Source organism: Bos grunniens, chromosome 16 (genome assembly GCF_055505025.1).
Source record: "Bos grunniens cultivar Pamir isolate PY7600 chromosome 16, Bosgru_T2T1.0, whole genome shotgun sequence".
In the NCBI taxonomy this organism is placed as follows: Eukaryota; Metazoa; Chordata; class Mammalia; order Artiodactyla; family Bovidae; genus Bos; species Bos grunniens.
Window position 1 is genome coordinate 79414667 of NC_141180.1, and position 26826 is coordinate 79441492.

General features: G+C 58.4%; 1 protein-coding gene across 2 annotated transcripts; it reads right to left on the reverse strand.

The window, feature by feature from the left end:
- Window positions 1-232: 232 nt before the first annotated feature.
- Window positions 233-26826, reverse strand: CDK18 (cyclin dependent kinase 18). 2 transcript variants are annotated; one of them, XM_086345621.1, is made up of 16 exons: window positions 26563-26826; window positions 9639-9787; window positions 9332-9471; window positions 8620-8745; window positions 7444-7500; window positions 6375-6489; window positions 6120-6214; window positions 5854-5916; window positions 5061-5184; window positions 4844-4964; window positions 4030-4127; window positions 3708-3813; window positions 3554-3596; window positions 2672-2762; window positions 2298-2375; window positions 233-1649 (listed from the first exon to the last, which is right to left on the reverse strand). In XM_086345621.1, exons 2-16 carry the CDS (start codon window positions 9760-9762, stop codon window positions 1615-1617), a joined length of 1416 nt encoding a protein of 471 aa, XP_086201747.1. In that variant the 5' UTR covers window positions 9763-9787; window positions 26563-26826; the 3' UTR covers window positions 233-1614. The 2 variants fall into 2 exon arrangements, 1 of the variants encoding a protein (XP_086201747.1); XR_015143776.1 differs by lacking the exon at window positions 3554-3596 and having other exon boundaries at window positions 26563-26811.

The window sequence follows — 26826 nt, forward strand, 5'->3', positions numbered from 1 at the left end:
CGGGACTGACTGCCAGCCCTGGAGGAGCAGCATCCAGAATACAGCAGGGAGAGTACAGGGCACCAGGCCCACGGCCCAGAGTGGGCTCAGGGACACACACCAACCACTCTCCGCTTTATCTGCACAGACACAAGCCTGGCCTGCACTCGGGGGGCCTGGGGAGGCCCTTCCGTCCCCCACCTTTGGCATCAGTCTGTCAACATCAGCTTTTGTGCAGGAGACTGCTCACTCCTTTCTGTACCACATGAATTAAATATATTATCTGTCATTCACAGTACAGTGGTGGGGGGTGCGGGGGACTTATGGATAAGCCAAGACCCTCCACGGCCGCTCCTCAGGCGGAAGGGGGTGGGCAGGGGGCCTGGCCTCCCTTTGGCCTTGACATCTAAGACCCAGCCCAGTGTTGAGACTTTGGGAATACAAGAGGCATGCTCCATAGCTGGGGTGGAGGCACCTTCTCGGGGGCCACAGCCCCGCACACTCCCAGTCCCCTGGGGCTCAGGGTAAGAGCCGACCCCATCCCGCCCCACCTTCCTGCACCTCAGACTGTGGGCCTGGCCTCCTCTGGGCATGGGGAGGCTCCAGACAGGCCGGAGCAAGGACAGAGCCACGGGCACTGGGGAGGAGCAGAAGAGGGAGGCTGTGCCAACACCATGGAGCTGGGGCCGGCCTGGCACCAGGCTCAGGGTGAGCCTGCACACCTGGGTGCTGCCCGTAGGATGCTGGTCCAGGGCGGGCCCACCAGCACTCGGGGATGATTAGCAGGAAGAGCTCTCGGGAGAGCCAGACTGGTAGAAGCGGGAGGCAGAGCTCCCAGGGCAGTGCGTGCTCTACTGCCTGCAGTTTTAGGCGATCCCGCTCAGATTGGGGGGGAGGGCGGGCTCCACCGAGATGCAAGAGCGTGGCCAGGGGGCCAGGGCCCCAAGGGACTGGCTAGGCCACCAGCAGCACACAGGGTCCCTGGCAAGGAGCAGGCCGTGGGGACAAGTCAGGGGCAATGGGAGAGGGGGTGCGGCTCTGTCGCTCTGGGGACAGCCGGCCCCTCAGGTGGGAGGGGATTTGGCACAAACGTTGGCACCCAGGGTTCCAGGGTCCCAGACAAGGTGCCATGTCACTTCCTGCTCTCGGAGGGGAAACAGGGGAAAGATGTGCGGGCTCCCAGGGGCCTGAAAGGGTCTCAACCAAACTGATGAGGCAGGCAGGCAGGCAGGTCCCCGGGAGGTCGGGGGGCACAGTGGTGCCCATGTCCAAGGCACAGTGCTCAGCTCAGCCTCTGGACTCTCCAGTCCCTGTGGGTTCCCTGCAGGTGCCCGAGGGCTTCAGGGTGAGAAAGTGCCTGAGGTCGCTCTCTGCCCACCACCTCTTCCAAGGGAAGCAGCTCATGCCTGGCCCCAGGGCAGGCAGTGGAGGGGTTGGTGTCTGGGACAAGGGCACTGGGGAGGCACATGGGAAGCAGGGAGAGGAAGCAGCCACGGCCAGCAGGGCTGCCCGAGGTCTCCCGGGCCGGCCACTAGCCCTCACGCATCTGTCCTCCGAGGCCGCATAGGCCCCATCCCGCTGCAGCTGTGCACGGTGTGACCTCTCGCCCCTGGGCCACAGCAGGGCGGGCGCAACTCAGAAGATGCTCTGCCGCCGGTTCTTCCCTCGCCCTGGAAAATGGAAGGAAAGATGTGGGGCTGCAAGGAGGAGGCGGGGGCCAAGGTCGCCTGAGATGAGCAGGGGCGGACTGCTCTGCCAGAGCCAGCAAGAGCATGCGCTCAGGAGCTGGTCAGTCCTGAGCTCTAATCCCATCCCTTCTACTCACTCACTGTGTGAAATTGCAACTCAGCCTCCCAGAGCCTCAGTCTCCTTGCCTGAGAAATGGGGAGTACTAACTAATGGTATCGACTTCAAGGAAAATTTTAAGATTAAATAAGATGCTATGTTGAAAGCACTTAGCATGTCTGAGGCCATCAGCTAGTCTGGAAATAAGTACAATTCTCCCAGGATAGAGGCTACACCCGGAGCTCAGAATTTGCCGACAGAAGGCACCAGGAAACGGGTGCACCTTCATGGGGCTACTCTCAGATGCGGCGTTCTGTCTGGGGTGTGGGTTGAGGAGGAAGACACAGGGAGGAAGCCTGGGCAGCAGATAGGGAAACTGGCCCTGCCCTGCTCCCTGCAGGCCCCCGGAAGAGAGGCCCGGGTCGGGGAGGAGCCCCCATCTCCCGGCCCTATCTCTGTTCCTCGGGAAGGCAAGCGCTGCCCACCCTGGCCTCCTCTAGTCGGGGCTGGTGGTGGGGAGGACAGGCCCCTACCTGGCTGCTGGAAGGCCAGGCCCCGGTAGCCGGGGTCCTTCTGGAGCTGGATCTCCTTCAGGGAGAAGAGGGAGGCAGCTGCGGGCAGAGAGGGCACAGGCCGGGAGACAGCTCAGTGAACCGGCTCCGCTCCTGCCATCTGCGGCCTCTCGCCCACCATGCACGGGGAGCCGGGGGCACCCCTTCAGTCAGGGCTGGCAGCCCCAGGATGACCAGGCTTGCTCCCCTTGTTATGAAGGAAAACCCGGGGACAGGGAACCAAGCTGCTCAGCCAGACCCGGGCCCTGGGCTCTGGGCTCTCGCCCTCCTCGCCCAGACCCGCTGCCCCGCTCCCGGGTCCAGGGAGGCCCCCCCAGCGTCCCCCTCGCACTCACTGTCTTCCAGCTGGTGCACGCGCTCCCCCAGAGACCGGAAGTAGGGGTGCCTCAGGGCCGCCTCTGCTGACACGCGGCTCTTGGATTCATACTGAAAGGCAGAGGGCGGCGGCTGCAGGAACCCCGCTGGCAATATGACCCCTACACTTAGTTCCCTGGCCCAGATGGGAGGGCCAGGCTGACCTGAGCAACCCCTGGGGTCACCTAGCTGCTGCTGCTGCTAAGTCGATTCAGTCGTGTCTGACTCAGTGCGACCCCATAGACGGCAGCCTACCAGGCTCCTCCATCCCTGGGATTCTCCAGGCAAGAGTACTGGAGTGGGATGCCATTTCCTTCTCCACCTAGCTGCTATCCCAGCTCAAGACTGGCCCAGAGCTCAGGGTCCCAGGTCCCCAGCCACCAGGAGAAAACCAGACACGGGACATAAAGAGACTGATCTCTGGGGATGGAAATACAGATGCGAAAGCATACACAATTATAACTTGAATACCAGTAATACTAACAAGTAATATTAAGAACCACCCTTACCGTGCGCTTAAGCAAGACAGGCACCGTTTTAAGTGTCTTCAGCAACCTCACTTTACCCTCACAACCATCTTACAAGGTGTGAGTGATTCACTCTACTGTGCAATTGAGCCAAGCCAGGCACAGCTAAGTTCTGTAACCTGCCCACGGGCTACGCAGCTAGTGTTTGAACTGGGGTTTCCGTTTGGAGCATGCCTGCTCTGAAGTCTGGGGAGGCCAGCGCTCCTCCCGTGCCGGGGGGCGGGGGGTCCCAGGGAGCCCCACGTCGGGCCCGGGGCTGGGACTGGGGGCCAGGGTGACGTCCTGAGGCTTCAGCTCCCTGCCTGCTAGGCCCCGGCCGGCAGGGAGCACACTCACCAGGAGGAGGCTGCTCAAGAGGTTGATGCCGTCAGGGTCCAACCTGCGGGAGGAAGGAGCTAGCGCAGGCCTGCGGGGGCGCGGCGAGCCCCGAGGCCGCTTCCCCGAGGGACCGTGAGGAACACAGCGGACAGGAGCGGGGAGGAGGGGCTACCTGGGAACGTGGCTGAGGAGCGGCTGGGGGAGGTACCGGGGGAAGTTGTAGGCTCGGAACTCGGACAGGGCCATCACACCGGGCCACGTCTCTTCCGTGGGGGTCCCTGGGGAGATGAGAAGGGGTTGGGAGGGTGAGAGGCCAGGGCCGAGGGCGATGTTGGGGGCAGGGGGTGTGGTAAGGGAGGAGGTGGGGGCAGAGAGTGGCCGCGACCACCGGGACCCCAGCCCTGGAGGATCGCCCCGGTCCCAGGAAGTGTCCGTGCTAGACGGGGTGCTGGCGCCCCCTCGAGGTGAGATGGAGGGAGCGGCAGGAGACTGACCGAGGAGTCGGAAGATGAGGTGCAGCTCCTCCTTGACCGTGGAGCCTGGGAAGAGCGGCCTCCCTGTGGCCATCTCATACTGGATGCAGCCCACACCCCTGCAGGGAGCGATGGGCAGGGCCGACGTCAGCCTGGGCCTCCTTGCCCCCGCACTCCTGGCGCTGCTCCACCACGCTCCGCGGCACAGGGGTGCGGGGCCCAAGGCTGCCGAGGCTCCTAGCACAGCACGGCCCCCCCACTGCAGTCTCCGTCTGGGGAGCTTCTGGGCTCCAGGACGCTTTGAGCTCTCCCCCTTTTACTCTGTAGGGTTGGCGTCTACATAGCCAGCACCCCGTGGCAGCTCTTCAAGCTGCACTATCTCAAACTTTGTCCATTGGGAAGAGAGAAGCCCACAGATCCACTCTCCAAGGAAACCCCTGCATACCGCAGAGGCCATTCATCGAAGACCTGTGTTTTGCCTGGAAACCTGGGCCAACTTTTCATTCTACACTGAATCCTGTGTGTGTTAATTTTAATACAAAAATAATGCATCCCTTCTAAATTTTTCAGCAGAACTGATGCTTGGGGAAGATTCATCATATGCACTATGGGGGCTCTCCTGTACCCTCTGCGTGCTCCTGGGGGGTATTTCAGAAGCACAGCCCAGCACAGTCTGTTGAGAACCAGGGAAACCCCGATGTAGCTCTGACTTAGTTCTCTGACATCCAGTTCAGTAGGATGCCACATAGCTTTTATTCAAAGGAGGTTAGACAGTCCTTTGAAGAAGCCCATGGGGCAACAGAGGCGAGTCGGGAGGTCCCACAGGCTCGCTTACCACATGTCAAGGGGGGTGGAGTACTCCGTGGACCCCAGCAGCACGTCGGGGGGCCTGTACCACAGGGTCACCACCTCATTGGAGTAGGTCTTCGTGGGCACTGACTTGGCCCGGGCCAGTCCTAGAAGCAAACCGTCACTGCACCTCCCCGCTCCACGGCGCCCGCATCCCGGAGAGACTGTGGGGTCCTCCCAGCCCCGCAGGCTCTGGCCCTCACCAAAATCGGCCAGCTTCAGCTCCCCTCTCTCGTTGATGAGCAGGTTCTGGGGCTTCAGGTCCCGGTGCAGGATCTTGCGGCGGTGGCAGTAGGCGAGGCCCCGGAGCAGCTGGAACATGAAAATCTGCAGAGAGAGAAGGGAAGGGGCAACCTGAGGTGGGAGCACGCCCCGAGGCTGGGGAGGAAGGGAGCCTGCACCCCTGCCTTGGGGCTGGGACGGGGTGGGGGACACGACCAGGTGGAGGGGAGCTACTGGAGGCTACTTGGTTCTCCTGCCCACGTGGACGCCCCGTCCTGGGCCCCACCCAGAGGGGAGGGCACAGGGCACGCAGAGGAGGCAGCAGGGTGGGCAGGAGAGCGCTCCAGTGGGGAGCTGAGAGGGGCCACTGTGGGCCGGGGAACCTGCCCGGTGCGCACACACAGAAGGGGCCATTCACTCCTGTGAGCTTCCCCGGAAGCTCCTCTTCACCCTGGCAGGTAACTGGTACTCTCAAGTGACAGACGTGCTGGAAGTGGGAGCGTTACACCAGCCCTGGGGTGGGGGGCGGTCCATGGACAGATGAGCTGGAAGCGGGGAGGGTTACACCAGCCCTGGGGGGCGGCCCATGGACAGATGTGCTGGAAGCGGGGAGGGTTACACCAGCCCTGGGGTGGGGGGCGGTCCATGGACAGATGTGCTGGAAGTGGGGAGGGTTACACCAGCCCTGGGGGGGTGGTCCATGGACAGATGTGCTGGAAGTGGGGAGGGTTACACCAGCCCTGGGGGGGCAGTCCGTGACAAGCAGGCTCTCACCTTGACGTTGTGCATGCTCATGAGGTTTCCACAGTGGTCCAGATACTGCTTCAGGTCACGGTCCTGGAACACGGGGCCTGGCTCAGCCCCAGCCTGACCCGAACCCTGGCCAGAAGCGCTCCCGGAGGTGGGGCCCAGCCCAGGAGTGGGACAGGCCCCGGGTCCAAGCCACCCCTAAGCCTGGGCCCTTGGCCATTCCTGCTGGGAGCCTCTGAGAACCAGGCCCGGGCCGCCCCCACCCCCGCCCCGGCCCCACGCCCACTCACCAGGTACTCAAACACCAGGGTGAGGGAGCGCTCCGTGTGCACGAGGTCGTGCAGGGTCACGATGTTGGCGTGTTTCAGGTTCCGCAGGAGAGACACTACGGGCGACAGGCGTGCCTGAGCCCCACGTGCCCCTCACCCCTCTTCCTGGGATCAGCCTCGGGGGTCCCCACCCCAGCCGTGTCTCCTGGCCCCTAGCTGCCCCCAGGCTCAGGACCCCCCCGGAGCCCCAAGCCTGCAGGACCCTGGGGTGCGCACCCTCGCGGATGGCAGTGCAGGGCGCCCCCTCCTCGTGCTCCAGCCGGATCTCCTTCAGGGCCACGAGGTTCTCTGTCAGTTTGCTGCGCCCCTTGAAGACTGTGGCATAGGTTCCCTGGGAGCAAGAACCGCACTCAGGGCCAGCTCTCCTCTGTCCAGCGCCCTACTCTCTGTGCCTCTGCCCGGGCTGTGACGTGGGCCAGACTGCCCTGCCAACTGGAGGAGGAAATGGCAACCCACTCCAGTATTCCTGCCTGGGAAATCCCACGGACAGAGGAGCCTGGTGGGCTACAGTCCAAGGGGTCTCAAAGAGGCGGACATGACTGAAGTGACTTGGCATGCACGCCCTGCCTACCCTCCCCACCCCGTACCCTTCACTGAAGTTCCCATTCCTCCAAAGCCTGCTTCTCTGTGAAGCTGTCCTTAACTCCTCCCCAGTCAGAAGGAATGTCTCTCCTGTAAGCTGCCAGCAGGCGAGGTGCCCCTCTATTATAGCATTACTTTTGTTCTTCCTTATATTCTGTCGATGTTTACATGCAGGTCTCCTCTGGCTTCCTAGAAGGACAGGGCTACACCCTCCTCCTCTCTGTAAACCATTGCCCACCCCCAGCCTGGAACACAAAGGCCAGTGCAGTGATAACAGAAATAGCCAGTAAATACACAGCACAAAAGCTTATTCTAGGGACACAGCGCCCTATGAGGTAGAAGAGTTACCACCTCCACTAACAGAGGGGGAAATCAAGGCACGGGGGAGATCACTCCAGAGCTCACCCCAGGCCACACAGCTAGCCAACAGTGGAGCTGGGACGTGATCCTAGGCATGAAATGCTTGCAGAATAAAAAGACTGCATTCTGCCCCAGAGTCCATCAGCCACTCCATCCTCAGGGCCTCAGGGCCTCCTCCAGGACCTGGGCCCACCTTAATACCTGCCAAAGGCTGGGCAAGACTGCATGGCCAAGAGTGTGGATGGCAGGAGCTGTGGGCAGGGGCGTGTGAGTGCAGACCAGGGGAGGCTGGGGAGACCCCTTTCTCCTCCTCGCCATCCTGCCTGGCAACCTGGCCTCTTACCTCCCCCAGTTTGTCCAGTTTCACGTATGTTTCCAGTTTCCCAAAGCCGATATCTGACTGAAAGAGAGACAGAGCATCTGTGAGCCTGAAGGCCCCCGCATACGGTCGATCGCCCCGCCCCGGGCTCCAGGTGGGAAGGGAACGAGACCCTGTGGGTCGGGGGCGAGCAGGGGGAGGGCAGTGCCAGTCGTTTCTCCCCCTCTTCTCTCTGTCCCTGGGAGGGAGTTTCTTTCTCCCATGGCAGTGCAGGGGCCAGAGCCCGGGGTGCAGGCCTGGGATTGCCCCACGCCCTCATCACCTGTCTCCATCCTGCTCAGAAGCCTCTCAAGGACAGGAACTGTGCCTTTTTGACACCGCACCTTGAGTGTCCAGTTCAGAACCCACTTCCCTACAGCCTCCCATCGGCACACTTGCTCTCGCTCAGCACTCCAGTTCAGTTCAGTTCAGTTGCTCAGTTGTGTCCGACTCTTTGAGACCCCATGAACCACAGCACTCCAGGCTTCCCTGTCCACCACCAACTCCCAGAGTCCACCCAAACCCGTGTCTGTTGAGTCGGTGATGCCATCCAACCATCTCAGCCTTTGTCGTCCCCTTCTTCTCCTGCCCCCAATCTTTCCCAGCATCAGGGTCTTTTCAAATGAGTCAGTTTTTTGCATCAGGTGGCCAAAGTATTGGAGTTTCAGCTTCAACATCAGTCCTTCCAATAAACACCCGGGACTGACCTCCTTTAGGATGGATTGTTGGATCTCCTTGCACTACAACCCTTAAAAGTACGGATTCCCGGGCCCCACCACCCAGAGTCTGATTCTGTAGGCATATGGATGGGGGATCAGAATCTGTGTTTTATACGATTCCCCAAGGAAATCTGACAGGCCAAAGCTCAGAAACACGTGCCAGCTGGCTTACTGATCTCATCTCAGTGAAGACTCTGGAACCCAGAGTGGGCTTCATCACTGGTGGGACCCAACTGCTGCTGCTGCTGCTAAGTCGCTTCTAGGGAATGGAGATTGACAAAGGAGGATCCGCTGTGGGAATCCTCTCTGGCCAGCAGGTGGCGCCAGAGGCCCAGAAACCTCCCTGGAAACCGCTGCAGGCCTCAACTGGGACAGGCTAAACCCAGGCCATGCACGGGAGTGGGTGGCCATTCTGGTGAACTCTGACCCTCTTAGGACTCACCAGGGAGGCGCGGCGGGACATTCGGGTGAGCGGTTTGGGTAGGTCTGGGCTCTCCAGCTGCAGCTTCTGTAGGAATTCCTGGGGCAAGCGGATGTCCATGGGCAGAGAGAGCCTCTTACTGATGTCCTACAGGGGCCAGGATGAGACAAGGTGTCCGAGTTTGCTCCCAGGTAGACAGGGCTTGTGGGGCCTGCATCTCCCATCGTGGGTCTCACTTTCCCTGTGAACAGTCCTAGCAGGATTGAATCATGGGTGGGGATTTCTTCAAAGTTGTGCTCAGAGGCAAACGAACATCCAGGTGGTGCCGGGTGACCTCAGGAGGTCCCTTGCCCTCTCTGGGCCTCAGAGTCACCATCTGTAGCATGAGATTCCTGTAGACACTGTGCTTCTGTAAGCCTGCTTTTCATACATTTGGGCACATGGATATGGGCCATAAGAACAGTAGTCAAATTGTCTAGCCCTTGCTGTGTACCAGGAATGTTCTGAGCACGTGGCATATATTAACTCATTTCATCTTCATCATGATCATTTTAACATAAGGAGACTGGTAGGCAGAGGCTGAGTAACCTGCTCGAAGTTACAGATCTAATCAATAGCAGAGCTGGGTTTTGAACCCCTGAAGTCTGGCTCCGAGGCAACCACCTTCCTGGGCATACACACTTGTGGATGTGTCTCTTATCACGTCCATAGCATAGAGCCTGGAGCCCCTCACCTCCATGGAGAAGCGGCGTTGGTTCTGCCGCCGGTACTGCACGCCTGGGGACAGCTGACCGAGGTCCTTCCCACTGTCTGTGGGGGAGAAGGTGCTGGACTCTGGCTGGGGGTCTCCACCAAGAGGACCAAGCTGCAGGTCTGAAGGGAGAGGCATCAGCTACCCTCCCAGCCTCTGCCCCAGGATGGGGGCGGAGTGGGGAGTCCAGTCCACCCTGACCTCTGTCCTTCCCCACCAGGGCCAGTTGTGCTGGTGTGCAGGAAGGCAGGGGAGGGGAGGGGGGGGGGAAGGGCCCCAGACCCCTCACCCTCGTTGCGCCTGTTGTGGAGCTGGTTGAACTGCTCTGTGAACTCCGCCAAGGACTCCTCAATGGTCTCAGTGCGGGGCACGGATAGGGAGAAGCGGCGCTTAAAGTTCTTCATCTTGCTCATGATTGGCAGGGAGCAGTGGCGGGTCCTGGGGCAGGAGAGGTGAGAACAGGTGAGAACGGGTGAGAACTGGTGAGAATGGATGATAACAGGTGAGAACGGATGAGAACAGGTGAAAAAAGATGAGAACGGGTGAGAATGGGTGAGAACGGGTGAGAACGGGTGAGAATGGGTGAGAACGGGTGAGAACAGATGACAAAAGATGAGAACAGGTGGGAATGGATGAGAACAAATGAGAATGGATGAGAACGGATGAAAACAGGTGAGAACGGGTGCGAACGGATGAGAATGGATGAGAACAGGTGAGGATGGATGAGAACAGGTGAGAATGGGTGAGGACAGGTGCGAATGGGTGAGAACAGATGAGAAAAGGTGAGAACGGGTGAGGACAGGTGCGAACGGATGAGAACAGGTGTGAACAGATGAGAACGGGTGAGAATGGTGTGAATGTATGAGAACAGGTGCGAACGGGTGCAAATGGATGAGAACATGTGAGAATGGGTGAGAATAGATGAGAATGGGTGAGAACAGATGAGAATGGGTGAGAACGGATGAGAACAGGTGAGAACGGATGAGCACAGGTGAGAATAGTTGAGAACGAGTGAGAATGGATGAGAACAGGTAAGAACAGATGAGAACGTGCAGCGAGTCTGGTCAACAAGAGATGTGAATCCTGGGTCTTCCCATCGAGCTCTGTCAATCACCCTGTACTTGCGGGCCAGGGCGACATGTTCCTAACCGTCTTCCTTCCTGGGAATCTTATCCCCTCTGGATTCCCTGCCTCTGGGGAGATATTCACAATGTGTATCAAGAAGCAGAGAAAAGTATGGCTCATAATAGTGGCTTGATGTGCCAATGGGATCCTGAAAGCCTCCCCAGGGCCAGACGGTAGCCTTTTAGCTGCCAGAGGCCTAGAGAGTTCTGGAAGGAGGTTGGGGGGCAGGGAGGACACCAGAACCAGGTGGCCCCTGGGCCAGCAGCTCTTTACCAACTTACATGGAGGAGACCAAATATGCCAACAGCCAGTAAGCCTAACTGATGGATGTCCATAAGCTGAACGTACCTTAGCCTACACCCTTGTAATGCAGTCTGGCCCAAACCATTTCATAATACTGACACCTAGAAGCCCCTCTCTGGTTTGCTGTGAGTCCCCAGGAGACAGGAAAAGAGAGGAAAGGCATGAGGGGAGGACGAGGGGAGGACCTGGCCCTGCTCCCATCTCTCCTGCTGAAATATGGGAGGTCCGGAGCAGCTGAATGTCTCAGGGCAAAGCCAGAAATTTGCCGGAAACAGATAGGGCCCCCTGGGGAGAGGACGCAGAGCACTGTCGGTCCTTCCCACACAGAAGCCAGCAGGCAGGGCCTCCACTGCAGCGCAGACAATGAAGCAGCGGGGCGGGCTGTCTGCTTGCCCCTGGGCCCCCTCCCCAGCCAAGAGGGGTTCCCTCCCGAGGCTGCGCAGCCGTCTTGGCCTCTGAGAAGGGGACATCCTGCTGGCCTCTCAGTGCTGGTGCCACTGCTTCTTCACGCCTACTCTTCCTTCTCTGTTCTGCCCTGAAAACTCAGAGTGGGGCTGTCACACCTCCCCTCCCCTCCCCTCCGTGGTTTCATAAGCTTCCAGCGTGTCCGCCCCCTCATTCTGCTCTGCCCACTTCTCCCTCAGCTACAGTGGGGCTGGGATCAAGAGGCCTCACAGGCACCCCCCACGCCTGCCAAGAAGCCATCAGGGCCCGCCCTGTGATGGAAGGGACCACCCTGCACTCTCTCCGGGTTTCACCCATGCACCAAGCACAGCCCCTCCCCAGAGGATGCTCTCAGCACTGCCACTGGCCAGTAACCAGTTGCCAAGGCAACCAGGCCCCTCCTGAATCCTGGTTTAAGGGATGATGGGTCAGTAACATGTTTACTTTGTGTAATGATCATATCCTTCTGTCCTCAACCAGCCTGGAAAAGGTCCTTCCCCTGGGCCTGCAGGCTCCTGACTGCCTCCAAAGGAAGCTAAGTTGAGACCTTCCAGCTCTCCTAGCTCAGACCCTTTGCTTCCTCAGGCTGGCACCTCTCAGAGAATAGGCCTCAGGTCCACACTGCCCTCTGAGCCTATCTCTGCCAGTGGGCCCTGAAGTCTTGCCAGTTCAGCCCAATAAATGAAGAGCCAGGCACTGGGGCTAGTGGTGAGTGAAGCCTGGTCCCTCTTCTCAAGGACTTGGGGCTGTGAGGGCTCCTGAGGTGAGGTTCCTGAGCTGAGAACTCCTCTTGCAGCTTCCCTGCAAACATCACCAGCCTGGAGCTTCCCTGCTTCTCCATCTCCAAGCTCATCCCCATCAGTCAACCTCAGCTTCTCCTCTGGGCTCTGTGTGATATCCCAAGCCTGCAGTCTGCAGGATTCATATGGACAGAAAGCTCCCAGAGGCTGCCAGCCACCTCATTCTTGTGTAGAGCTCACAGGGAAATGGGGGCAGGAACGGGGGCTTCCTGATGGAGGCAGTGTGTAAGTTCCAGTGACAGGAGGACCTCGACATGCCCTGCATGTTCGCTAACACCTCCCACACGACGGGAGAGTGGAGATCTCCCCGTTGCACAGACCACCTGTTTACAAGTTGGGTGAACATCAGCATCAGCAAGGAGTGTCAGAAAATTCCGATTCCTCGGTCTCAATCTCAGATTCTAGAACTGAAGCTCTGAGGATGGTGCCTGGGAAAATGTGTTTTTAAAAACCATTCCCAGTGATCTGAACATTAGAGCCATGGTTGGGAAGTAGCTGAGGTCCAGGTAAGGGATGGAATCTGCCCAGGTTTTCAGATGGCCCTAATGTGCTGTGATGGGGAACCCAGGGGGTGGGGGAGACACAGGAAGGTGGGGTGAATGCTGAGTGGAGCACAAGACCCCCTGGGAGGGGAGGAAATGACTGCCCTTCTCAAACTGGTGCCCCAAGCTCAGTCATGGTCATCCTAGGGGGCGGGGGAACTGGGCACTTGGCTTCCTGAGGTCTGTGTTTCGCCAAGGTGGTGGGGGGCAGTCACGTCCTCTTCTAGAAACAGGGCTCCCCATAAAGCTGTCCTACAGTCTGGGATTTATGGGATGGCGGGTTGAGTTGGTGACTCAGGAATCCACCAGGAGCTGCCATAAATCTGACGCCCTCGCTCTTGCCTGGAGGGGAGGGGAAGGGAAACTCATCAAAAGCCTTGTGGGAGGGAGGTCCCCAGTTTCTACAAGGCAAAGGAGAACCACTAAATTCCACCCACCCTCCTCGTGGCTAAGTTAAGAGCAAGGAGTCACTAGTGGAACCAGGAAGCATGGAAAGAGTGAAACTGGAGACGAGCAGGAATGCGGAGCCAAGCGGTGCAGACGACACCGGGGGCCAGCTGCTCTCAGCCAGCCTGAGAAGACAGAGAGGAAGTGGCTGCTGCTGCAGCAGCAGCAATGGGGGCGAGACGTCGGGATGGGCCTCCTGATGGCGGCCGGGGAGCAGGCAGCAGTAACCACGCAGAGAGTGGACACTGCTCTCCGATGGGGACAATTGGGGCATTGAACCCAGCAGGGTCTGAGTGCAACAGGGCAGACTGAGCAGTGAATGATCTGTTGTTTCCTAGCTCAGGACACAAGATGCCTCTGTCACTTCTTTCTTGGGAGTGTCAGCTCCTCAGATTTGAGGGTCAAGGGGGAAGGGAGACAGGAAAAAGGCCTGTTACCTTCGTGCAGTCGGCCCCTCACCCACGTCGGGGGACAGAAGGGCTCAGTGTCACCCAGCCTGAAGCCAGCCCAGGGCCGGGCACAGTGTGGCCTTTGTCCCCAGGGCCAGGGAGCCATCTGGGGCTGTCCCCGGGCAACCGGTGCCAGGGGAAGAGGGAGACGCGCGTTCAGAGATGCTGGCCTGGCTGGGTGTGGGGTGGTGTTGAAGGAGCAGTCCCTCTTGGGAGCTGCAGGATTGGAAGGCAGACCCCAGCCCTTCCTGCTGCCTAGGTGAGTCCATGAAGTTCTCACCTACCTGCCATCACTTCCTCCTGGGCGCACACCAGCCAGCCAGAGAAGTGCGTCGCACAGGAGGAAGGGGGAGCCGGGCCAGGAGGACACTGACACTTCTCCAGAGGCTGCCGTGAGAAAGGGCAGGGCTCCTGGAGTGCTGGCCGGAGCGGGCACTCACAGAGCCACCATTCCAATCCTCGCTGGCTCCCAGAGGGGAACTGACTTGCTCAAAATCATGCAGGAACTTCCTGGCTGTTGCCAAGTGCACAAGCTCCATGACTGCATCGCTCCTTTCTTCTCCTCGCTAGAAATGCCCCCTGCCCCTCCAGAGGCCCAGGTTGTAAGTGCTATTCTCTGCCTCCCAGGTCTCCTCCACCCTCCCCCCAAATTCAAAGCCAGACAACCCCAGATGGCAGTTCTGCGCTAACGCCAGCAGGCCGAGGACAGCGTGCAGCCATCGCTCGTAGGGATGCCATCGCTCGTAGTTCGGCTCGTCTTTCATTCCATGATTATTTACTGAATATCTACTGCATGCCAGGCGCTGTTGCTGACCCTGAGAATCTACTCGTGAACAAAATGGGCACTAATCCTGTCCTCATGGTGCTGACGCTCTAATGGGGGTGGGGAGAGGTAGCAGACAATATAGTTATATATAATTAAATAAAATACACAACATGTTAGATGGTGACATGTGCAAGGGAGAAAAAACAGGAAAGAGATGGGGCGTGAGAGGTGAGGTGTTGGAATTTTAAATAGGGTGATCAGGACGTCTTCCTTGAGAAGGTGGCATCTTTTGAGGAGAATTCTGAGAAGGTACCGGGGAGGGAGCTAGTCATACAGAATCTGGGGGAAGCAGTTAACAGGGAAATGGCAGGTGAAAAGGTCCTGAGGCAGAAGTGAGTTTGGGGTGGTCTGGAGAGCAGAGAGGGGCAGATCGTGCTGGGTCCCTGCGGGGTCTGGGAGGGCCTGAGGGCATGAGTGATCTGCTTGGGTTTAGGTTCTAACAGGCTCCCTCTGACCGCAGCACAGGGGCTGCAGGGAGCCTGGCCAGGAGGTGGCAGTTGCAGGAGTGATGGCTGGGATCAGAGTGGTGCAGCGGAGGCGGGGAGAAGCGCTGGCTCCCGGCGTATCACAGAGGGGCAGCCGGGGGGATTTGCTGACAGACTGCGAATGGGGGAGTTGGGAAAGAGTCATGCGGGGCTCTGAAGGGGTTGGCCTGAGCCAGGGAAGGACGGGCGGCCACCGTGGGGGTGAGGGGCGCTGGGAGCGGAGGCCTGGTGGGTTTTGGGCACGAGCTTTATGTTCGCTGATGTCTGAGTGGGGGTGCTGAGTTGACACAAGGAAGGCACTCAGAAAATGTTAGCTCTCTTCTCTCTTTTCTTCCCTCGGCTTCCGGCACAGATGTAAAAATATCAGAAAAGAGGTCCATATAAAGCTCATCCTATAACACACACCCCTCACAGACATTCCTACTGTCCATAAGGCGCTTTGAGACCTTGGGATGGAAGAGGAACAGGAAGCAGGGGACGTGGTCAGCGATGGGCAGGCCAGAGCCTCTAGACAGAGAGGGCAGGGCAGGCAGGAGGGGTCCCCGTGGCTGACACCGCCAGGCAGGGCCCTCAGCCCCCTGGTGGACAGCGTCCATTCCCGGGGAGGCCGCCAACCTGTAGGCCCTTCACCCCCTGTCCAGGAGGCGCAGAGGCTCCCCGCCCCCAGGACAACCTCTGCCAGGACCCAGAACTAACCCCCGCCCTCCGGCTGGGACACCTGGAAGACCCAGACGGGCAGATCCTGGAGACAGAGAAGGAGGCTGGCAGAACATGCCAGGAAGCTGGGCCATGGCCTCCCTCTCACAGGAATTTGGCTGCAGGCTATTGCAGAGGGCGAGGTCAGCTTTTCCTCCTAAATCTCAGGGAAGCCAGCTCTGAGATCCCTCAGGAAACCTTATGAGAAGCCTCTTTGCCTTCCTCCTGAATAAAGCCCTCACTGGGACTTCCCTGTGGTCCAGTGGTTAAGAATCCGCCTGTCAATGCAGGGGATGCGGGTTCAACCCCTGGCCTGCAAAGATCCCATGCACTGTGGACCAGCTGAGCCTGAGGGCCACAACAGCTGAGCCTGCGCTCTGCAACAAGAAAAGCCCGTGCTCCACAGCTAGGGAAGGCTGGTGCCCAGCCACAAAGACCCAGCACAGCCAAAATAACAAAGAGATACAGTTTATTTTTAAAAAGCCCTGATTCGCAGCCTGCAACCCAGGGCCCTTCAGAGGCAGCACCACCTTCCTCTGGGGCTCAGTCCTCCCCACTCCCCACCATGGCCTGTGGTTCGGGTCCCAGGCCTCCAGAAGCCTCCCCAGGCGGGCACCCTCCCGACGGGCACCCTCGTGAAAGTGCGTCATCCATGGGGAGGCCGCGGGGAGGACTCTGCTCACGCCCCTCACCAGGCGCGCTTCGACCGCCAGGTTAGCTCTGTGGCACACAGCAGTCTGGCTGTGTCATCAGCACTTGGAGCACCTACTGAGTTCCAGGCACGCGAGTGCTTTTCCAAGTCCCCCCTTTTGCTTTGTTTTGTTTTCTTTTCTTTTAGGTCTCAGTCTCTGCGAGCCCAGGGCTAGGGGATGAAGGAAGTAATTTCCAACTGCCCACTTTCCGAAGCCCCGAGGGTCTGTCCCTCGTTCCCAAAGGCTGACCACCAGCTATGGTCCTCATGACACTCTCTGCTGCTCGCTTCCTGGCCCTGCCTCGGCCACTCTGGGCCCATGGGCAGGTTTTAAAAATAAGCAGGGGCCACGGCTGACCAACTCTGCACATGTCACACGCTGGGACTTCAGAGACACCCCTTCCCCCAGCAGAACCGTGCCTGCAGGGACCTGGCAGATAGCATCTCTTCCTGCACCCTCTCACTGACCCTGCCCTGCACGGCTTGAGGCTTTGGTTTCCCTAGCTTGTAACAAACCTCAGGGGAAGCCAGTCACCCCAGGACGGCCTGGAGCCGGGAGGGAGCAGGGAAGCAGAGGCCCCGGAGCCCTCATCACCCCTCATCACTCACTTTGCTCTGAGAGCTCCAGCCTGGGGGAGAGGCCGTCAGCCTGGGCCTTTCTGAGGGGCCGGGATCCAGGGACAGAGAGGCCTGTGGTCACCCTGCCAGTGAACAGATGCTCTGGACGCAGGGACAGAGCTCAGAGAAGATTCCCACAGCTCCTGCCGGAATGCGTGGGGGCAGGTGGGGAAGGCCTTCCAGGAGCAAGCTGGACTAACCCACAGGAAGCCGGTCAGGAGGCGGCTGTCTGGAGCCCAGGGTTGCCTCTGTCCTAGACAAGTGCACCCCAATTCTTCCCCATGGCAGTGGGAGCAGGGTGGGCTGGGGCAGAGGGAACAGCTTCTGGCAAGCAGCCATTCCCCCAGGGAGGCCTGTGCGGGCCTCGGGCGGGCAGGAGCCACAGCATGGTGAGGGATGGCGTCCTACCTGATGCAAAAGTCCTATCATGAGGGTACGTGCCGTCCGGGCCTGCTTGCCAGAAGGCTCTGCAGTTTGGAGTCATGGGAGGAGCCCCAGCTCTCCCACCTACTAGCACTGTGATCTGGGAAGACCTCAGCTTCCTTATCTGCAAAATGGAGAGAATGTCCAACCTCCTATCCAGTTGCCCCTGGCTGTGAGACCTGACTTTCTCAGTGGCCTTCTGATGACGTCACTTCCCCATTTTAAATCCTTCAGTATTAACACCACCCTCAGGAAAAAGTCCAAACTCCAGCGGCCAGACTAGGCCTCTTGTGTTTTGACCCCTGTCTCCTCCTGGTCTCTGCTCTCAGCCCTCCCTGGAGGGTCCAGCTTTCAGGAACACAGCTGACATTCTCAGAGGAAAGCACCCTCCTGGCCACCCCTGGGAAGGTCTTCCTCACTTTTCCCTCAGTAAAACTGCTCCCTGACTCAGCTGCTGCTTCCCCTGGAAGGCTGCATGTGGCTGCCCCTCCTCCCGGGAGGTAAAACGAGATGCCTCCAGACTGACATGTCCTTCAGGGCAAGAGCATGGACTGGGGCAGCTTTGCTTCCACGGCCTCACGTGGAACCTAACCTACCAGGCGCTTAGCCAGTGTTCATGGAATGAATGGGCATACTGAATTAGACCATAGCTGGTGTGCTGTAATGGCTCATTTGAGCCTCTCCTCTACATTTAAACATTAGACCCATTGAAGACAAAGACCTTACCCCCCAGGACACTCTGTCGGTGTGCAGAACTTCCTTCCACTCTCAGGCAGGCCAGGTCCTGTTGCTATGTTTATCTTCTCCTTGTCAGGCCAGCCCCAACTCTTAGCAGGTGGGACTTGAGCCCAAGTGGGTGGCCTGGCCCTGCCCTCTTCCTGGGGATACGAAAGCAAGCCCGGGGGTCCATCGGCCAGCCCAGGACTCCCTGGGACATCTCTCCTCTTCGGTTCTCCTAACTCTCCATAGGAATGGGAACCCAGGGACCGGAGCACCAGGGACAAGGGGAAAGCCAACCAAGTGTTCGCATCTTCAAGGCTCAAGGCAGACGTGACCTCTTCCTCCCGCCTCCTGCCACACCCCTCCTATTCTCTCTAGCCTGAAATTCTGCTGGCCACGTGGGGCCCCTAACCTGGGCTCCCACAGCATTCTAGATGTCCCCAAGCAGCACACTTGGCTTGCTGTATTGTAACTGCTGGCTTGTCTGTCTCCCTAGTTTGCCTGTGGGCAGGTTAAGGGGAAGGACTGGTCTGACTCATCATTACACCTCTAGCCCCTGACACAGGGCTTGGCACCGCGCAAACCCTCAAACGAGCAGTGAGGGAATCTACGAAAACCGAGTGTTCCTGGTTCGGGGGGTGTTTGGAGGTAAGTGGGCCGCCCAGAGGCTGCCAGTTGCCCACTGGACTCCAAGCCTCAGCTGTAAGCTAGGGTCTTTCCCCAGAGCAATAGGGGCATGGGGTCGGGGGTGCGGGGGCAGAGACGGTGGCTTCTGGCCCAGCAGCCGCGCTCCCAGTGAGGTCTGTGCAGGCTTCAGGGTAGGCAGTTGCCATAGCTTGGTGAGGAAGAGACAAGGGATGGAGACGATCCTCAAGAGAGGTTCCAGATGAACATGCGCTGAGTTGGGGTTCCCAGGTCTTGTGGGGAGGGGGCTCGGCAGGCCCCGGGGCCCTCCTCCTGGGCTCCCATCCCCCAGGGGCAGATTTCCAGGGCCTCATGGGTCACATATACTACCTGGGCTCAGACCTTGACCTTGACCCCTACAGATGACCCCTCCTCACCCCAGACCGCCCCATCAGCCCTGCTGATACTCCGTCATTCTTTTTGGCTTCCTGGGGCTCAAGGAATGAAGCCACATATATCATCTTCTGGCATTTTCTTTTTTGGTCTTTTTTGGACACCCAGCCAAGGCTGGCCTGGAATCTCTGGAGAGGCTGTGGATTTCTAAGTGATAAGGTGGGGCGAGGTACCCTTCTGTCAGCTCTGGTCCTGGCCGTCCCAGACATCCCAGACCAGAGGCAGGAGCAAGGAGCCGGGGCAGGCAAGACCTCTGTCTCGTACATCTGCTTCCAGACCAGGCCCACCCCAGCTCCCAGACAGAGGAGACCCTTTTCCACTCCTTTCAGCAGCGTGCATTAAAGAAAGACCCTCAAGGAAGGTCCCTCCCCTACCATCAGTGTTTTTAAAACTCCAGAGTCTGGAACATTTTCTTAAGTCTTCCTTGCTAAATTTCAGTGGAAATAGCTCATCTGTTTCCACTCTGTTTGCCTAAGCACAGAGCCTGATGCCCACCATCCTCTATTCAACCAACAGGAGGAGAAATAAAGAGCACCCAGGTCACCCTCCCTTTAGTCTTCCCTCGTCCAGACTGAACAACCTGTCGGGGATCTTTGTTAACATCTCTGGTTTTTTCACCACGCCCAACTTTAGCAACAAACGGCAGGGGCTTTCAAGCACGCATCCCAGGGGAACAGCTGCCTCGCGAGTAGTGAGGGGGCCGGAGGGGAGGGTTTCCCACATCTCCAGACCACATTCCTATTTATACTGCGCTCCCCGCACTCGCCACCACCAGTCTGGCCCAGAGATGCCACGCCCGCATTCTGAAGGACCCTGGCCAACATTCTCCACCCTTCAGGGCACGCTGGCCTCCGCACACTCAGCGTGGCCTCCCTCTCACCAGGCGGGGTCCAAGCAGCCGCTGCAGCCACGACCACCGCCCTGCTCCTCTTTGTCTCCAAAGCCCGCTCTGGGACAACTCCAAACATCCTATGCTTTGGACGTCCAGTCAGCGGCGCTGGTTTCTCCCAGTTCCGGTCTCATTCCACAAGCACCTGCCCAGCACCAGGCTCTAGGCTCAGTCCCAGGCTCTCATACGTCTCCCTTCCCCCAGCCCCTGGTTCTCCGGCTTCCTCCTCCCTCCCCTGTCTGGGAGCTCACTTCCTCTACCTGGCCCTGAATGTCAGGCTGCTCAGAGTTCCCTCTTTGGTCCTCTGTTCTTCCGTCTCTACACTCATCCTGACGACCTCAAACTTTCCTTCAGTGGAAACCACCACCCACGTGCTGATGACTTCCAGATTCGCAGCTCAGGCCCCACCACGACCCTGTGCCTCACACACAGGCCCGAATGCCTGCTGGGCACCTCGGTCTGGATGTTCCCCCAGGCTCTGGGATATTAGAATTACCCCACTGGGCCTAGGACAGTCCCTGAGACAGCAAGCAGTTTGAGATGTGTATTTAAATGAAAAGGGCATTTGTGTACAACTTGTAAAAGCTGTGTGCTAGGCATATATGTGTCATACATGTTCACCCTATAAATACATGTAGACAAACACTGTCTATAATCCAGCAGGACACACACACACATACACACAATAAATATATATATGTATATATTCCAGAAGGCTCTAAATTAAAATGCTAACAGTAGTTATCTAACTGGGTGACAGAATTACGAGTGATTTTAATACCTCCTTTTTGCTTATTTGCAGCTTCTAATATTTCCATAATGAACTTTCATTGCTTATGTTAAAAGAACAACGCTTCTTTCTAAATGAAAAGAAAGTATTTTTAGATAGAGATTCCAGAACTGTTTAGTGCAAACCTTGGGAGAACTATGATTATCTAAGCAGGGTGGGCAAGCATTCCTGTAAAGGCCAGACTGCCAGTATTTTAGGCTTTGTGGCCATACGGTCTCTGCTGCCGTCACACAACTCTATCCCCCTAAAAGTACCCACAGACAGGATGGAAACGAATGCATGGCTGTGTTCCAGTAAACCTTCACTCGTGGACACTAAATTTCATGTATTATGTAATTTTCAAGTGTCACAAAATATTACTTTCATCTTTTGAATTTTTCCCAACCACTTAAACCTATAAATATCATTCTTAGCTCACAGGTCAGACTAATATAGGCTGGATTTGGCCAAGAGCCATGGTTCTTCAAGCCTTGCCCTTTGGCATCAGTGCCTGTATGATGTTTGAATCCCACACCCACTGCCTTGGGAAGTACTTTCCCTCCTCCCGTCTGACAAGGAGGAGGCTTTCCAGGCCTTCCTCATCCACCAGAGCTATGGCAAGGGCCAGCTACCCCGGCCTCAGCTGGGGGAAGGCCCTGCACTTCAGAGTTTGGGGGATCAAGACCCTCCTGGGGTCTCCAAGGACAGCTTCCCTTGCCAGCAGGCTTGGCAAAAGCTGGAATCGCAAACCAGCCATCCTGGACAGGGTTCTAGGAATCCCCAGGTCTGTGCCCTCATCTACCAGGTGAAGAAGGGAAGACTTAGAAAGGGGAGCAGCCTGCCCAAGGCCACTTGGACGACGGGGTAGAGCCAAACTAGAACCGAGGGCTTGTGACTCTGAGCTCAGTGCCCGTTCTGGGGTTGGAAGGGACAGCAAGGGTCTGGCCAGAGATGGCATTCCTTGCACCAGGCACCATTATCAGGGACATCAGCTGTCCATGGAGAGCCGCCTTGCCCAGGGAAGCAGCCAGGCAGGTCTGGCGTCAGCCCAGAGCGTGGCACCCAGCCCAGCCGTGGCAAGGGGTGCTGCCAGCTGAGCTCCGTGCCAGGAACAGGGAGGGGCTTAGGGCCCCCTTTCCTGGCCTCAGCCCATGGCCTACTGGTAGAGGGGGTCTAGGGACCCAGCACTGCTGATGTCACAAGCGTGATGCCCTCCAGCACAGGACCTACTCCCTACCTGCTTCCAGGTGCTGGATCCTGCCAGGATGTGGGGAAGGACAGCTATGCCCCCCCCACCCCCCGGGCCTGCTCTCTCAGCAAGAATCTCCTTTGCTGGGTGGCCAGGGCCAGAAGGGAGAAGCAGCCCTGTTTCCTGAGGAGACCCCCAAAGAAAGAAAAGGGGAGGTTCCTTTATGGAAGCGAGGGGGGAGGACAGAAATCATTCTGGAGCTTTGCCAGAGCTTCTCACAATAATGATAACATGGAGAGGGCGCTTGGGGTAAGGGAGCGTGGAAGTGTTTTAAGAATAGTTTCCTCCCCAGCTGGGGGCCTGAGCCCTGGTTTCTACAGGGATCAAGGAGAGGGCAGGGTTCTGAGAACCGCCAAATGCGGTCCGCTGACTCCGTCTGCCACCAGCCCTTGGTCACGACACCAGGTAAGGCAAAAGGCGAGGAGTACTGTTGACATTATCTCATCGGAATTCTCATGAGGCAATACTGTTCCTCTCTCCATTTTCTAAAGAAGGAAACTAAAACTTGGGTGAGCAAGGTCTTTCACCGAAGGCAACCACTTCCTGAGCAACAGGGGCAGGATCTGAACTGACCCCGAAGTTCAAACACTGCCCCCACCCATGGCGGGCAAGAGACACACCCTCCACACACAAAAATGAATGAACATGCCAGCACGCCGTCATTAGCAGGCCACTCAGGACTTCCCTGGCGGTCCAGTGGCTAAGACTCCAAGCTCCCAAAGCAAGGAGCCCAGGTTTGATCCCTGGTTAGGGGACCAGGTCCCACGTGCCACAACTAAGAGTTTGCATGCCACAACTAAAGATCGTGCACGCTACAGGAAGATCGAGGATCCTGCGTGCTGCAACTAAAACCCAGGGCAGCCAAACAAATAAATATTTTAAAAAATTATCGGGTCATCTTGTCTATACCGACCCCTCTATTTCCAGGAAAGACTTTATTTAACGTCAGAAGGGTGGGGTGGGAGCACAGGGTGAAACCACTATCCAGAGTCCCAGGCTCACCACTGCCCTTCAGAGGTCCAGGTCAGCGTCTCCAAGACCAGGGTGTCCTGTCTTACCAGGGCCGCTCATGCTGTCAGGGAGCCTGAAGACCCTCTTGAGTTCAAAGGCGCTTCTCACCTGCCTCCTTACCGCTCCTCCTCTGTAGACGGGACCCTGAAGATGGCACGAGCTGGGGGGCTCTCCTTCCAACGGGAGGTCTGGCCGAGATGCGCCCACAGCGCCCCCTCTTCCTAGTCTGCTGCTGCGCCACGGGCCAGCTCCTGCCAGGCCAGCCCCGGGCTCTGTTGTGATCCTGGATCCCAGGCTGTCTGAGCGGCCATGAGCCCAGCCTTAGAGCTGGCTTCTGTGTGCATGCAACGGCACATGGGCTTTGGGGCCCACGACAAGACACTGGTCTGCTCCCACCCCCAGAGATGGGAAAGTGCCTACTCAGCAGCTGATGCCAGGAGGGCGAAGGGTCCAGGGTGGACAGAAGAGAAATGTGACTCACGCCCAAAGGGGCGAAGCTAATTGGGTGAGTCTGGATCCGGGCCAGCCACTCCCTCCCAGACAACAGAGCAGAACTGGGCCCGCAGTTGAGCACTGGGGGAGGGTCTTCTTACCCCAGGGAAGGGAGGCCTGGCGGAGGACCCTCAGAGCAGGAGGCTGTTAGCTTTCCAGCCCCCACGGCCCACCCCACTCCTCTTGGAAGCTGAGATAGAGGGGAGGGTAGAGTCCCAAGGCACAGCAGGTCCCCTCCTGGCAGGTTCTCATCTAAGAGTTCTCATCCACCTAGCCCCCACTCTCTTACACAGGGACCTCCTCCTCAATCTGGAGGAATGGAAAAGATACTGCTAAGGGCCCAGCTTGATGAGATTAGGAAAGCCTGCCTCCATCTCTACCCAAAGCCAGGCACAGTGCGATAACTAGGAATTCGTTCCCAAACAACAAATAAAACCACTGGTTATTTAGCATTTGCCAGGTGCCAGGCAGTGTACATCACTTCATTTAATTCAGGTAACAACCCTCCCTGTTATGACCTCCATTTCACTGATGAGGAAACAGGCTGGGAGAAGCTCAGGAGTTTGCTGGGAGAGAGGAGTCACACAGTGAGAGCATGCTGGGCTGGCCCTCTCCTTTAGATCTCAAACTCAGAGTAGGAAAAAACAAATCAGAGAAGGGATAGGTGGAGATACTGAACAAAAGTCCAAAGCAGGGTGATCCCAGAAAGTAGAGGCCAGACTGCGGTAGGAGCTGGGAGGGGCCAAGCCAGGCATGGGGCCTGTCTACCTGGGCACAGGAAGGTCAAATCACCAGAGGACAGTCTGGGTCTGTAGGGAAAACAAATGCAGACATAAAGGCAGCTCCCTCTCCTCGAGGCCCACGGTGAGGGGGCACTTCCAAGGCAGGCAGCTTGATCCCACGAGGTCTTAGACCAAGAACTTAGTTGCTCCTCAGATCAGGTGCCTCTCTCCCACAACCCATGGAGAAGCCATGCTCTGCCTGGCACAGGACAAGTGAGAGAGTCCTTACTCAGAGCACCAGCCCCCATCCTTCCTTCTCCAAGGACCAATACAGAACCAGACAGCTCCGGAGTAGGCTGGGGTCTCCCTTGATGGGGGCATGAACTAAGAGCCAGGGGGCTTGAGGTCAGAGGAAGTGGGATCCCACCTATGTGGATCTGGGGAGAGTTGGTGTCGCAGAGTCTGTTTCCTCACCTAAAGTGGGATGATAATAACAGCTGTGGTGGTGCTACTGGTAAAGAATCTGCCTGCTAATACAGGAGATGTTAAGAGATGCGGGTTCAATCCCTGGATCAGGAAGATTCCCTGGAGGAGGGCATGGCTTCCCACTCCAGTATTCTTGCCTGAAGAATCCCATGGACAAAGGAGCCTGGCAGGCTACAGTGCATAGGGTCACAAAAGTGGCACATGGCTAAAGTGACTTAGCACGCACTCATGCATAAATAATACCTACCTCATAAAGTTATGTGACATACTGCTTGGCTCCCCGTAGATAATTGATAAACGGTAGCCACTGAGGCATTAAGAAATCTAATGTAACTTACTGAAAACTACTCTGGCTCTAGAAACCCCAGTAGGTTTGGGAAGAATGAAGGCTCCTGGCTGGGGGTGGGCAGCCAGAGGGAAGAGTCCCAGGAACCAAGGGGGTGGGGAGTTTGCAGGGCTGGGGGGAGGTGAGGCTCACAGGCTCATCAGTTGCACAGGAGCTGCCTGAAGCAGGGTAACCTGAGACAGAAGCTCTCCCGTGGCAAGGTGACCCTCTCTCCAGAACACCTTGGGATGCAGACCCAAACCTAGGAGCCAGTATTGCCTGGGGCCATCTTTGCCTTCCCCCAACCCTAAGCAAGGGGTCCCAGACACCCCCGCCCCCGGCCCCCGCCCAGGTCAGAGGAAAGGTAGGGGATCTCTCTGAGGATGCGCCTGTCAGCCAGACATTCCAGCATCCTCCTCCTAAGGATTCTGCTCCCCCAGGCCAGTGTCCAGGAATGTGCTGTGTGCCTGAGCCCGGTGGAAAATGCCCCACGAGCACGCTGAATCTCACAAGGCGCCGACACTGGCAGGCCAGGCCAGTGGTGTCAGTGAGTTACAGGGCTCAGGACGCAGTTGGGGAATTGCTGAGGGCTGGGCTGGGGGTGGGGATGAGGTTCTGGGGAGCTGTCTCCCACTCATGCTGTAGGGAAGGAGTTCAGAGAGGATCAAAGGCCCCTGGTGCCCAGCAGGGTGTTGATCCCAAGCACCGGAGATGGAGATCAGTCACTGTCTCAACCGCAGGACTCCCACCACAAGGCCTGAAGACAGCTCCAGAAACCCTGGCCCCCAACAGGCAGAGAAGAGAGGCCTCCAGCCAAAGCTGACTTCAGATTTCTGATTCCTGATCATCTCCTCCCCTCCCCAAGAATCCTCAGGCCACATCTCCCAACTGGCCACCCACCCTTCCCATGACTAAATTAACCTTTTGCCTGTTGCGCCTGGGTGGGCAAGGGGCATTGCCCCTTTGGTTGGCCTGGGAGAGAAGAGCCCCCCGCAAACCCCCGCACCCCCACACACCCCCTAGCGCTGGAAGCTGCAGGGCTTCACGTGTCCTGTCCTTCCACCTTCGCCCTAGGGCCATGGCCTCCCACCCGCGCCAGCCTGTCTCTCTGGAAAGTTCACCGGAGCCCCGAAAGCCCTTCAAGGCGGGGTCTGGTCCCACACTGGCGGGTTCTCCCATTACTGTAGGCTCCTGACCCTTGCCCTTCCCAGGAGGAAGGGAGCAGAGAACGCGCCCGATTCCCGACCGGGTGAAAAACTTTGCTTCCTAGGAGCTCGGGGGAGGCCAAAGTGAGTTCCGCTGGAGACGCCCGGGAGGGGCGGCGGACCTGAGAAGGCAAAACAGCCCTCCGTCCTAAGCGCCTGGACGCGGGGAGCCGGCCTGCGCAGGGAGGGCATCGCCCGCCCCCCAGCACGCTGGCCCAGCCGCCCGGCGATCGCCGACCTCCCCGCGTCGCCCTGGAGTCGCCCTGCAGCCCCGGCCCCTGGCAGAAGCAGACCTGCGCCTTTAAGAGCCGCTGGGTTTACCTTTGCTCCGTTTACCCGGCGCCGCGCTGCCCCCTCCTCCCGGGCCCCCCGCCCGCCCGCCCAGCCCGCCAGCCGCCGCGAGTCGCCCGCGGACTCACCGCGCGTGTCCTGGGGGCCGCGGTGCGCCGGCTCCCGCCCGCGACAGCCGAGGGGCCGGGCCCTGCGCCCTGCTGGGGTCCCTGCCCGCCCTCGGAGCTGCGGCCGCTGGTCGGGAAAGGTGAGCGGCTCCGGGGAGAGGCTGCAACCTGAGCGGGAGGAGGAGGGGAGGAGGGGAAAGGGGAGGTGGGGAGGAGGGCGGGGAGGAGGGGAGAGCCCGGCCCCCGCCAGAGTTTTTCACACGCACGGCCCGACTCCGCCCCCGG